The sequence below is a fragment of the Leopardus geoffroyi genome, chromosome A3 (assembly GCF_018350155.1).
Source record: "Leopardus geoffroyi isolate Oge1 chromosome A3, O.geoffroyi_Oge1_pat1.0, whole genome shotgun sequence".
Lineage (NCBI taxonomy): Eukaryota > Metazoa > Chordata > Mammalia > Carnivora > Felidae > Leopardus > Leopardus geoffroyi.
The window spans coordinates 104,155,500-104,169,618 of NC_059336.1; the positions used below are offsets into that span (position 1 = coordinate 104,155,500).

At 44.5% G+C, this 14,119-nt stretch overlaps 1 protein-coding gene across 1 annotated transcript in view; it reads right to left on the reverse strand.

Moving 5' to 3' along the window:
• The window catches only part of ACOXL (acyl-CoA oxidase like), a 341,271-nt gene that overhangs the window by 184,407 nt on the left and 142,745 nt on the right, over positions 1-14,119 (reverse strand). Inside the window, exon 11 of the mRNA XM_045446915.1 lies at positions 3,249-3,365. Within this exon, the coding sequence (XP_045302871.1) occupies positions 3,249-3,365 (117 nt within the window). The remainder of the gene's footprint in view (positions 1-3,248; positions 3,366-14,119) is intronic.

The following is a 14,119-nucleotide window of genomic DNA, read 5'->3' on the forward strand; positions in this document are numbered from 1 at the left end:
GACAGCATAGCCCTTATACCAAAACCTAACAAGGACATTTCAAAGGAAAGAAAAGTATATTCTTCACAGATATAAACACAAAAATCCTTATCCAAACATGACCAATTTGAATCCAATAATATAAAAATATTATAACACATTATGACCAATTAAAGAATGCAAATCCAGCTCAATATTTGAAAAGTAATCAATGTAACTCACTTCATTAATAGAATGAAGAAATCTCATATGATCAGCTAAATAGAAAAATTAAGTCAAAATCCAATATTCATGATAAAAATATCCAGCCAACTAGGAGTAGAAAGGAACTTCCTCAGTCTAATAAAAGGCACCCCACAAAAACCCTTCAGTGAATGTTCACACTTAATAGGGAAATATGGAATACTTTTCTTCCAAAATCAGGAACAAAATAAGAATGTCCACTCTCACCATTGTTATTCAATATTTTACTGTAGGTTTTAGCCAGTCCAATAAGACAAGAAAAAGAATTTTTAAAAGGCATAAATGTTGGCAAGGAAGAAGTAAAACTCTCTTCATCTACATGTGACATGATGATATATATAGAAAATCCTAAAGAGTCTATAATGAAACTACTAAATCTACTAAGTGAATTCAGTGAGAATATAAGAGGTTAATATAAAAAATTCAATTATATTTCTACATGACATTAAGAAACATTTGGTAATTAAATTTTAAAAGCAATTCTATTTGAATAAATTTAGTAAAAAATGTGAAAGACCTCTACACTGTAAATTATAAAACACTAAGAAAAATTAAATTCCTATATAAAGAGAGACAAACCATCTTCTTAGATTTGAAAGACCCAGTACTGCCCAAATTGCTTAATAGATTCCATGCAAGGGGCATATGTACCCCAAGGTTTATAGCAGCACTTTCAATAATAGCCAAATTATGGAAAAAGCCTAAATGTCCATCAACTGACGAATGGATAGAGAAGATGTGGTTTATATATACAATGGAATACTACTTGGCGATGAGAAAGAATGAAATCTGTCCATTTGTAGCAACATAGATGGAACTGGAGGGCATTATGCTAAGTGAAATAAGTCAGTCAGAGAAAGACAGGTACCATATGTTTTCACTCATATGTGGATCCTGAGAAATTTAACAGAAGACCCTGGGGGAGGGGGAGCAAAAAAAAAGTTACAGAGAGGGAGGGAGGCAAACCATAAGAGACTCTTAAATACTGAGAACAAACTGAGGATTGATGGGGAGTGGGAGAGAGGGGAAAGTGGGTGATGGGCATTGAGGAGGACACCTGTTGGGATGAGCACTGGGTCTTGTATGGAAACCAATTTGACAAATTATATTTAATAAAAAAAAAATAGATTCCATGCAATCTCAAATAAATCCAATCAGGCTTTGTGTTCAAAAAAACAAAAAAAAACAAAAACTAAAAACCTGGTAAGCAGATCCAAAATTGTATACAGAAATACAAAGTGCCCAGACAAGTCAAAACAGCCAAGAAAATTTTGAAAAAGAACAGACTTAGATGACTCATACAACCTGATTTTTTTTTTTTTTGCAACAGTTTTGAGACACCAGTTTTTATCTCAGAATAGAGTAACCAGGACTCTCATGCATTGCTGAAATGAATATAAAATGGTACTACCTCTCTGAAAAATGGCAGTTTCTATAAATTTAGACATACACATATGCAATTACCCTGCAAGTAAATACCCTAAGAAAAATGAAAACCTTGGATGAGAATATTCACTGGTGTCTTATTCACAGTAGCTAAAAGATTAGACACAACCCAAATGTCCAGCCCTGGGAGAATGTATTAAAAAATTGTGGTTTATTTATTTAATGTTACTACTCAGCACTAAAAATTAATAAACTATCAACAACATTGAGGAACATTAAGACATTGTGTTGAATGAAATAAACTGGACACACGCAAAAAATATATACTGTATGTTTCCATTTACAGGAAGCTCAAGAACTGACAAAATTAAGCTCTGGGAGTGGAACTCAGAAAGGTGGTTGTCTCTCGAGGTGAGGGCCAACTGCAAAGAGGGAAATTTTTTTTTTAATTTTTTAATTTAAAAAAATGTTAATGTTTATTTATTTTTGAGAGAGAGACAGAGACAGAGACAGAAAGTGTGTGCGGGAGAGGCAGAGAGTGAGGGAGGTGCCCCAAAGAGGGAAATGTTTCATATTTGGTTTGAGCATTCATTACACAAGGGTATATGCTTGTCATTGAACTATACCCTAAAAGCTGTGCATTTTACCATGTGCAAATTAAATCTCAAAAACCACTCAAAAATATTTTAAGTAAGATGTTGGGTGTGAGTGATTTACATTTCTTTTCTTCTGGGTGGCTTGGATTGATCGATCTTAGTGGTACCTGAAGCTCAGTCTGTAGGATTTGCTGTTCGGGAACCGTGGAATGCCGGGCTTGAGTGCAGTAAGAGCAGAGGTGTGCCTGCTCATGCCCCTCCCAGCCAGGCAGCCCCACAAGCTAGCTGCACACGAGACTGGCAGGGCCCTCCCGATTACCCTCCTTTTGTAAAGCCTGGCACCAGCCTACCCATCGGTGCAGTAAATTTCAAAGACACACCGATTCTAAATTACTCAGAAATTAATTCCCTAAGAAGCAGGATTGCACAGGGAGGAAAGAACACAGGATAAAGGTCCAAAGTGTGGGGTTATATTCCCAGTGCATCTGCTCCCAGACCCTGTGATCTTAGGCAAATCCCCAATTTTCTGACCTTCAGAAGGTGGTGATAACACACAACTGCCCAGGCAACATTCCAGGGCTTTGCGGAGGAATAGCTGAGAGGCATAGATGGAAGCCTGCTATAAAATGCAAAGCTCCGTGTGAATTTACAGGACTATCACCGTTATTTTATTCAGTAGCCTGACTCCGACCCCCCTCCCCAATCGTACATGTGCACACAACCTTTGACCTATTTTTGAAAAATTTAAATTGGAACCTTTATCAGAGGTAGAGAAATTTTAACAGCCAAGTCTGTTTCTTTTAGAAAATATGGAGAAACGTTGGTTCAAGGTTTTTCAAATCCTCTGTGGAACCCATCCACCCAGATATACAGACAATCAAGATTCAGACATCACTTTTAACCTGAACATCAGATTTTAGCCACAGACTTTCCTGTCCCCACTTAGAAAATGAAGTCCCCACCTGCCTCTCCCCTCACTCCTTACTAATGCCAGGCAGGACCTCACACTCATTTTTACAGAGCAAACCCTGAGAGCCATCTCACCTGCTGGCGAAGGTCAAGGCCAAGGCTGTGGCCAGGTGAGGCATCCGCCAAAGGGTCTGTATTTGGTGCTCAGTGATCTTGACTTCTTTCTTGGCTTTAGGCCCAAAGTGCCTCCGGCTAGAGAGAATCAAGCAGGCACAAATTTTATCAAAATTCAATAGGCAACTTCATTTCCAGAGCTAAAAGTGCTAAGCAGCCATTTGCCTTTAAAACACTTCAGAATACAGAATGCCCGGGTCTCCTAAACTGTGGTTGAGATAATTAGATATCAAAAGTTTCTTAGGGTAGTCCAACAGAAAAGCTTTTTGGCTCTTCTGGAAATTAATCTTCCCACCATGGACTATTTTTAAAGCAGCCTATCTGTTTAATTAATACACAGAGTAATTTTTACTCCTTAACATTTACATGGCATTTTATAGTTCCGGGTGCCCCGCGATCATTAATTATTCAGCTTTACTAAGTTTGTGACATAATTAATAGGACGGGAGCAACATCCTAGAACGTATTTCAAAAGGACATTCTCAACAAGGAGGCAACTCTAACCCCGCTGCTCCCGTCAGATTCACAGGCAGGTCATTACTTTCAGCCCACCTAAACCCCCCTGCAGTTCCACACAGAAAGGTGTTCACAACCCGCCGGAAGTACTGTGCTTTATGAACAGCTGCTGCTCTAAGGCAGTGGTGTCCAGGCGAATCGAGGCCTTCCTTAGAGCAGTTCGTGAGTGGGGGGGGGGGGGGGGGGGGGGGGGGGGGGGGGGGGGTGGATTATCCCCACAGGCAACACCCAGGGTCTAATCCTACAGAATCCCTCCGCTGCAGACTGCAAAAAGCCTGGCCTGTCGGAAGTCACCTCCCTCCCCAGCCCCTGTGATGGCTCTACAGCCCTGGGTTTGGCAGCCTCCCCTCTGAACATCTCTGATCTTCACGCTGATTTTTGAAAGGACACCTCACGCACGTGCACATGCATACACACACACACACACACACACACACACACACACAGGCGCACGTAATGCTATATTATCAAACCGGCAGAGCAAAACTCGTGCTTCAGACACCGGTGAGGTGAGGGTATCTATTAGTCACAAGGAGAGAAGGGAAACGGGAGCTTTTAAAAATGTTTACACTCGATAGACTTTCTTAAACATAATTTGATGCTTTCCTGTTGCCTTTGTTTGTTCTTAAAAGCCCACCATGATCGTGTAGTGCATATGGTGGTCTAGAATTCATAACCTGTTCCTGTTGTGTGGGTGGCGGGGGGGGGGGGGGGGGGTGGTAAGGGCGACCAGACGCTCACATGGGGAGAACTGCTCTTAAGTACTGTGAGCACAGGCTCGTTTTCTAGGCGCACAGACCTCCCCGGGCACGGCCTAACCACCCCGCAGCTGCTTGTCCAAGGATCGCTACCCAACTCTGCCCTCCGTCCACACCGGCGGACCCCAACACCTGCAGGCCCTGGTGCCAAACGAGGCCAGACGGCCTGCAGGGAAACGTCTCAGCTTTTGCTGGATCACTGCAAAACCAGCAAGGAAATCACAGATCCAATAATGGTGTCATCATAATGTCGGGGCATTTTAAATTCCATTTGTCCCCACGCTCTCAATTTCCATTTTTAAGTGCTATGATTATACTGTATCTTTTCTCTATGGTCACTGTGGCTAAAACGTTTGTCTGCTGAGGGTAGACCCTGCCACATGACACTGGGGGACATCCGCGTGCCTGCTCTGTGCAGGCATCCCCTAAGGTGCTGGGCGTCCACCAGGGTCAAGGAGGCCCGGCCCAGCTGCTGAGCCCCCAGCCCTGGACACGGAGAGAACAAGACCAAGCGACGTGGGCAGGACAGCCTTGTGCAGACCCCCACGACCCCAACCCTGTACCCCGCTCACCCTGCCCTGTCAATCACCCGTCGTCCTTATGTGCTCCTGGAACATCACTGCAGGGAACTTCTCCACACAGCCAGGAAAAGAAGCCGCTGATTGCAGCACCTTTTAGCTTTTGTTTTGCTATAAAATAATTTCAGTAGCAATACCACTTTGGACAGCATCCCATCAAAACCTCTGTTTTTGTGTGTGAAGCGTTTGTCTTGGCCTCCCACACAGCAAGAATGAATGGATTTTGCCAGTGAGTAAATGCAGACGAAGCGCCACAGAGTGGCTGACTCAAGACCTCAGGGAAGGTCTTCGGGTGACAGATCCGACCCCTGACCTGGTGTGCCTCAGTTTCCCAGGTTAGGCCATACCTTATAACCATCCCATTTCCTCTTTGACCCTCACGGTAAAATTAGGGTGACAGGTGCAGAGCAGAAAGAGGCCACCAGGAGCCCATGTGGCAGGCCTCGCCGTGCCTTTCTTTGTGCTCTGTGGGAGTAAAGAGTGTCACTAATGAGCTGCCACAGACTTGCCAGGCAATGTCACAAAACTCGGGACATTACACAAGACTCTGAATTTCCAGCTTTCCTTGAAAACTAGGAAGATCTGGCAATTCTGGACCCCGTTCCCGTGATCTGTTCCACTGGAGCTCAGAAGCTGCTGACTTCTCTGTCTGGGGCATGGCTGTTCCCCGTGGTCCCCAGGGTCCTTTCCGCTCACTGCAGGCCTGGGAGGCACTGAGTTTTCAACCCCTGCCGCGGGGGATTTCTTTTTTTCATCCAGAATACATTTACATCAGCATCCTTACTTGTTAATTAAGTTCTGAGATTATGATATACGGCCAAGCGTAGGCATTCTCTGCGGCTATGAATTCATTAACAGAACTAGAGGGCAAAAGAGAACAGCTCTGGACAGCTCACACAGCACGGAATCCAAATGCTTCGGCTTGGCATTCAACAGACTACTTTGGCCTTGCTTGAGTGTCCCAACTGGTTTTCCTGCTAAGCCCCTTCAGACACTTCCCATCCTGGGCCTGTGTCCAGGCAGGGCTCTCCGCCAATCTCATTCGGCTGCCACACGTCATATTTCTGGTGGCTTAGCCGAATGCCCTCTCCTCCCACGGACACGTTCTCCTATTCGTGACATGCCCCCTTCGAAACCCAAACCAGACCAATCAAAGCAGAAAGCGACTTCTCCTCAGGGTGCCCTGGGCACTTCCCCTGTTATTCCTGCCCCCCCTGGGAACGCTTCTCCCTTTCAGGCTGGTGTGAGGGACACCTGTACTGACCACATGTCTTCTTACACTGCCATCTGGGGCCCTGCTGACTGGCCCTTGGGCGGGCCAGTGCCTAAGGAGAACAAAGGACTACTCGGCTTGAGTAGTGTTTCCCTCTTCCATATGCAAACTAACCAGTTCAAAGCCCACACCCCCCAGCCGCCTCCTTTACCAGACTTTTTTTACTCTGGGCCGCTATCCCCCCCAGGCCAGGTACCAGACAACTAGGGACAGCCCCTATGCCCCAGAACCTTCTGAGATTATTCAAACTAGCCAAGCCTAAACGTGCTTAGCCTGCTTGCCCTGCCTCCCCCATTCCTTCTCACAGAAACCACAGTAAAGGTTCTTGTCCCTGCTTCCCCCTTGCTCCCTCTGCCTCTTAACCATCCCTGCTGCTTTCCCATACGGCCCGCATGGCACAGCACCCCCCCCCCTTGGGAACTGTGAGTCAACAGCTATCTTTTCAATGGCGGTCACCCCCTGCTCTGTTGGCCTCACCGGACCCCAACAATAATAAAACCTAAGAGGCCAGCCTATTCCGTCTTGACATGCCCCAGGCTGGCCAAGTGTGCGTTCTTGGGAAAGAGAAGGCAGGTGAAATGTCCCACCATCCCCCAGCAGCTCCACACCGAACTCCTCGCCCACCTCCAGGTCCCCTTGGCATGTTCACGAGTTGCTGGATGTCCCGACAGAAGGCCAACGGTCAGACACTGGAGTGCCAAATGGGAGCCAGGGGCAGTTAGGACAGGGATGGAAGAAGCAAATGAGATGAGGAATCCACTCCGCTTTTATGCCCAACAACCCACCCCACCGCTGCTTTGTCTTGTCTGCTTTTGTTTTTGGTTCTTTGCCAGGGACCAGGAGGAAAGACATGAGCGGGGAGAGAGCACAGCACCCGCCCTCTCTCCCTCCCTCTCTCTGGCCCAAGACAGTGACAGTCCCCAAAGCTTTGGGCTGAGGGTTCCTGCTGGCTTCTCACCCATCAGATATGTTCTTTGGCAGGACAAAAGTGATACTACAGTCCAGTGACCCTTCTCCTGCCCAGAGACCCAGCCAGAGGTCACCCCTGTGGCTGCCACCATCAGCCTCCAAACTGGTAGCCTGGCTCCTTCAGAGGCAGCAGAGAGAAGGCGCCTCAAGTCTCTGTGCTCTGAGAGGGTGTGGTCAGTGCAGGAACCCTGTCGTGCCGCTGTGTGGTCGCCCTCCTATTTATGCTCTCAGACCTAGCAATGGCACTGCGGGTCATGATGGTCCAGGCCCGACTTCTGGTGGCCAGCGTCCTGGCGGGCTGCCCTGAACACAGCTCACAGGACTGTAATCCCTGCAGCTGGCCAGCAATTACTGCCTGCCAGACGTTTTTACTGCTCCAGTATGATCTATATGGGCACAATCCTCTTCCTGTCCTTTTCCTCCGCTGGGTTACTATTTTTCCTTAAAAACACATGTAAAGGCTGTATTTTTCTCTGTAATCATAATTTTTATTTCAGTGCCGAGAAAACCTCAGAGTCACTGAGCTCAAACCTTTGGTGCTCTTTAGAAACGAAAAGTGATGCATGTGCGTGTGCACACGACAACATCCATGTGAAAATAAAGCCACGGCCCTGAGGATGCTGTGAATGGTGCCATTTAAAATTACAGATTTGAAAAGCTATTTCTGGATTGTAGCAACTCATCAGGAAGAGAGGAAATATCTATTTTGGGGTGTTTTATTTCATTCCCACTCCATTTTGAACACGGCTGCTTAAAGCAACATTCATGGAAAGTGACACGGCTATTAATCACCAGCTCAGCTACTGCGCTCGCAGCCTCTGGGGGTGGCTGAGCTGCCCGCCTTCCCATCTCCCTCTGGTCTCTTCTCCCAAAGGAGGCCAGTGACCTACTAAAAAGATAATTGCTTCACATGTTTCCTGCTCTGCAGCGTCATTGCATCAGTATACTCTGAATGACATCCAGTCAAATTGGAAGAAGGAGAGGAGCTTTGTGGCTGGGGCTCGCCCTTGACCCTGAGACTTCTTGGTGCAAGCTGGTTCACGGGCATCCCTGCTGCCGGAGGGAGGAAGGACAAGACCTTCCTCCTTCACTGTCAAAGTGCTGACCTCTGCAGACAAAAGCTGAGCAAATTCCTGGGCCCCGGCCACACTCCCTGTGGCCACCTTCCCTCATTAATCTCGGCCACAGACAGGCTTCAAGTGAGCCTGTGAATGCCCCACAGATGGACCACTGCAGCCCCACTGGCCCCCAACAGAGACCCTCCAACCACTCAGAGAGCCCACAGCCCATCTATCCCTTTCTCCCCTTCGCTGGGATGCTCCTGAACATAGAAACCCACAGAGAAAATAAGCTACAAAGCAGGATATTTTAACACCACTGGTTGGACCCGGCAGATTTGGTTCAGCTGTCCAGCCAGGATGTAAAAACCCGGCTTCTTATTATCAAGTAATGTCAACAGACACCTTGACTCCCAGCACCAAGCCTCACCACACCCAACCTTAACTAACCCCACCCTGGGGTCAAGCTTGGGATCATGGAAGGGGCCTGGCTACACACAACCCTTGTTATTTATTTATTTATTTTTTGAAGCTGAGCATTTAAATAGCGTGTCCTCGGGTTCTGACAAAGCAATCCTGCATTAAAACATCAGGCTCAAGATGTTACATCACCATGTTTTCACTGCAATTCTTCAAATGGCATCTTTAAATCTGTCTGTAGGAAAGATAGAAGGTGTGTGTATTTGCATGCACACGTGTGTGTGTGTGTGTGTGCGCGTGTGTGTGTAGCATACAAGTACATGCTTTTTTAACAGTAGCCTTGATTGTCACGACAATCAAACCACGACAAAATGACCTCAAGAAAGAGTTCTTAAAGCACCCCCCGATCCCGTGGAAATCCCAAATAACTTTCGCACCTTTCAGACACTTTATTTCTCTGACCCCTCCCCAGTCTCTCACTCCAACCACCACAGAATAGAATAGGTGATCCTTAATGGTTGTGATGGAGTCCATGACGATGGCAATTTATAAACATGAAAATATTTCCGACATGAAAAGAAATGAGGGTGCTTTGTTGTCAGGGTCGAAGTCTACATAGAGAGGGCAGAGACAGCCACCCCAAACCCATAAACAGACGGTAGAGCCCATGTTCTCTTGGCCAGAGAACACAGAGAGGAAGAGCCTTTGCCATTCCTTCTTCCCCTTTCTCAAAGGTCACACCGTATCAAACCCCCAGGAATACAAAGGCCCTCCCCAACAGGAAGCCTGTGGTTCTAAAGTCATGGCCAGTGCCAGGTGGGGACTGACATCCTGCCACCCGGGCCTGCAAAGACTGTCCACCTTGTAAATTTGCATTGGAAGAGAAGTGCCAAGTGGAGCAGGCTGCAGGAACCATAAGGGATTAGGATCAGGCCACTCCTCCCACCAGTGGATGGATGACCCCAGTGGAGATGCCAGCAACCCTTCAGATAAGAGACAACACAAGGCAGAGTAAACCTGCAGTGCTCATATTTCCGTTGAGTGGGCCACTTCTGGTCAACATTATAATCTTGGAATATAACCACTATAAGCCTGACCATGAAGGTCTAGTAGACAGCAAGGCTTGGGTCACTCTGAATCTGAAGATTGGCCAACTCCAGGTTCTTCTGTGAGGATTCAATTACACAAACACCAGTCGGTCTGACCTGACACACAAAGGGTCAAACCCCTTCAAATTAAACACCGATGAATCTGGCTGCCTCTCCACTGAATTTGCTCTTACCCTCTTCCAGTGCCTCATGCTGCCCACGGGAGGCTATCCTGGGACCAAGTCAACATCCCATCACCCCAGGCATCACCAGAGGGGAGGCAGGAAATAGTGGTTAAACCCCGGGCTTTGGATCAGACAAATCTGGTTTGCATACAGATCCTGACACTTGCTATGTTAACTTGAGTGAGTTACACAAACTCGTTGAGCCCATTAAATAAGGCTGACGATGATGGTAAAGACTAAGTGAGATAGTGCTCATATGTGTTTAGTACCACGCCTGACACACAGTAGGTCTTCAAGGCATGTCTTCATCAACATAGTCATTACCATTATCCTGAGTCCCTAAAATTACCCTCTCTTCTACTCAGCCTTGATCTAGAAAAAATCATTTTGATATTTCCCAAAAGAAGTCCCCCTTTTATTCCTTTAACCCAAACAAAGCACCAATGTATTCTGCATCACTAAAACTGTTGTAAAAAAAAAGTTAGAGTCAAGGGGAAAGTCTGTTCCACCCAATCTTAAATTAAAGATAATGAAATTACTGACAGAAAAGAAGATAAGCTGTTTACTGCTGTGTTAGAAAAATTGTATGTGTGTGTGTGTGTGCGTGTGTGTGTATGTGTACTGGAAAGCAATATGAAGCATTCTAAAAGCACCTGACACTTCTATGTATCCAAGAACACCAGCCAAATTTTCTTCTTCCCAAATTTCAGGGAAGGACAAAAGGGTGGACAAAATAAAGCCAGAGAAGTTGGGGTGGGCAGAGCCTTCCAATACATCATGTTGCCATAGAAGCAGCAGGTTCTTTCCAGAGTCAATCAGCCCACCCTAGAGAGGAATGTGAATGTTATTCAGATGGTTCCCACACAAGGGAAATTAATTTACTTTTCAGAATAACAGCCTCAGCAATATCTATGAGTGACATGGTGGTTAATGTTAGTCGTCAGAACTATGATTCCTTGAGATTGTTCTTTAAAAAAAAAATCATATCCTAATGAATGCAAAACAAAATTACAATGGTGGGAGACGTGGAGCCATAAATTATAGCTGAGACCACCTGGGGTGGGCTAATAATTTCACTATTGAATTATTTTCATATTTTAAAAAATTATACAGAGAGAGAGAGAGAGAGAGAGAGAGAGAGAGAAAATCTTCCATCATCAACACCACTGCAGAGATACCGCAGAAGCCCCCAGCACCTCGGCCGTTAGAGTCAGGAAACAAGAGGGTCAACCACCTTGGGAGCCAGCCTTCCTCTCCACTGTATGGCAGGTGCAGGGTATATGTGCATCCTGCCTTGCCCCAAGAGCCATCCAGAGCCTGCTGTCATCCTGGAGACAGCAAACCAGGCCACCATGTGTGTTCAGTGAAGGAAAGGAGACAAATACTGAGCTGCCACACTCTCCAGGTAACCCCTTCACTGAGGTTGATTGTCAAAAAATGAAAACCAAGCAGTGAAGTACTCTTTAGGGGCTGGCATCCATTTAGTAATGCTTTAGTCTGGCTTTAGGCTGTTCTTGGCAATGGGACATTACCCAAGTAGCTTAAGGACTGGCTACTGCCTCTGCTTTCCCTCTCAATCCGTAGTCTTAAAGTAAAGGGTACCCATAGGTTCTTAAAACAACAGCAGAGTCTTTCAATTTATAAACATGGTATGTCTTTCCATTTATTTAGATCTTTGATTTCTTTCATCAGTGTTCTGCAGTTTTCAGAATATAAGCCCTACACATGTTCTGTTAAATTTGCCCATAAGTATTTCAATTTTTATAAGCAATTGTAAACGGTATCATATTTTAAATTCTGGTACTCTTGCATTCATTGCTGGTAGATAAAAACTACAATTGATATGTGCATGTTTATGTTGTATCCTGTGACCTTGTTCAATTCACTTCTTAGTTCTAGGACTTTTTTGTAAACACTTTGAGATTTTCTTTTTTTTTTCTTTTTCTTTCTTTCTTTTTTTTTTTTTTAAGTAGGCTTCATGCCCAGCACAGAGCCAAAAGTGGGGCTTGGACTCATGATCCTGAGAACGGGACCTAAGCTGAGATCAAGAATCAGACATTTAACCAACTGGGCCACCCAGGTACCCCTTTGAGATTTTCTATATAGACAATCATGTCATCTGAATGTAGAAACAACTGTTTTACTTGCTTCCCAACCTGTATGGTTTTAATTTCCTTTTCCTGTCTTATTGCACTGGCTATAACTTCCATCACTCTATTGAATGACAGTGATAAGAGCAGATATTCTTGCCTTATTCCCAATCTTAGGGGGAAAGCATTCAGTCTTTCACCGTTAAGTATGTGAACTGTACTTTTTTTATAGATGGTCTTTATCAGGTTTAGCACATTTCTTGGTATTTCTGTTTGGATGAGAATTTTTGTGAAGAATGTATATTGAATTTTACAAATGCTTTTTCTGCACCAATTGATAATCATTATGTGATTTTTCTAGTTTTATTTGTTAACATTTAAAATTTTTTTTTTCAACGTTTATTTATTTTTGGGACAGAGAGAGACAGAGCATGAACGGGGGAGGGGCAGAGAGAGAGGGAGACACAGAATCGGAAACAGGCTCCAGGCTCTGAGCCATCAGCCCAGAGCCCGACGCGGGGCTCGAACTCACGGACTGCGAGATCGTGACCTGGCTGAAGTCGGACGCTTAACTGACTGCGCCACCCAGGCGCCCCTCATGTTTTTTTGAAACATTGGTCCATTTCATCAAAATTTTCAAATTCATGTATACGAAGCTGTTCCTAATATGCCCTTATTACCCTTTTGATATTTTCAGTGTCTGTAGTAATATCCCATTTCATTCCTAATATTAGTAATTTGCACGTTCTCTCTTTTTTCTTTGACAGTCTTGCTAGAGGTTTGTCAAGTTTACTGATCTTTTCAAAGAACCAGCTCTTTGCTTCATTGGTATTCTCTATTTTTCTGTCTTCAGTTTCATTGATTTCTGCTCTTAATTTTATTATTTCATTCCTTCTGCCTCCTTTCAGTTTTGTTCTTTTTCTAGGTTAAAAGGGGGTGCTTAGATATTAATTTGAGGTGGAGCTTAGATATTGATTTAAGACTTTCCTCAATGTATGCATTTGGTGCTATAACTTTCCCTCTCAGAATTGCCTTAGCTGCGCCCCACAAATTTTGATACATTGTATTTTAATTTCTATCTGGTTCAGTGTATTTTTTTAAAGTTTATTTATTTATTTTGAGAGAGCACACACAGTCAAGCTGGGGAGGGAAAGAGAGAGAGAGGGAGAGAGAGAGAATCCCAAGCAGGCTCCATGCTGTCAGCACAGAGCCCAGTGCAGTGCTCGATCTCACAACAGTGAGAACATAACCCCAGCAGAAATCAAGAGTCAGATGATTAACCAACTGAGCCAACCAGGCACCCTTTCTTCAGTGTCTTTTTAAAAAACTGTGCTTGAGAGTTCTTCTTTTTATTCTAGTTACTTAAGTAACTTTTACTTAATTACTTACATGACTTTTACTTACACTTACTTAAGTCTATTGTTTAGTTTGCAAGTTTTTAGAGGTCCTTCCTGTTATCTTTCTGTTGCACATTCCTAGTTTGAATACACTCCAGTCAGAAAACACTCTGTATGACTTCAACATTTAAAAATTTGTTGCGGTTTCTTTTATGGCACATGTTATATGGTCTATCTTGGCAATGTTAGGCACTCGAAAAGAAAATGTATTCTGCTTTTGTTTGGTGGAGTGTCTTATAAATGTTGATTAGATCTTACTGCTTGAAAGTATTGTAGAGTTTTTCTATACCCTTGCTGATTTCCTGTCTAGTCACATGAGTTGTTAAAAGAAGGATGCTGAAATCTCCCACTATAATTGTGAATTGGTCTATTTCTCCTTTCAGTTCTATCAGCTTTTACTTTATGTATTTTTCAGCCTGTTGTGTTTTACGTGCACATTTAGGATTGTTATAACTTTTTGATGGATTGACTCTTTTTATCATTATTGAATGTCCTTGTCC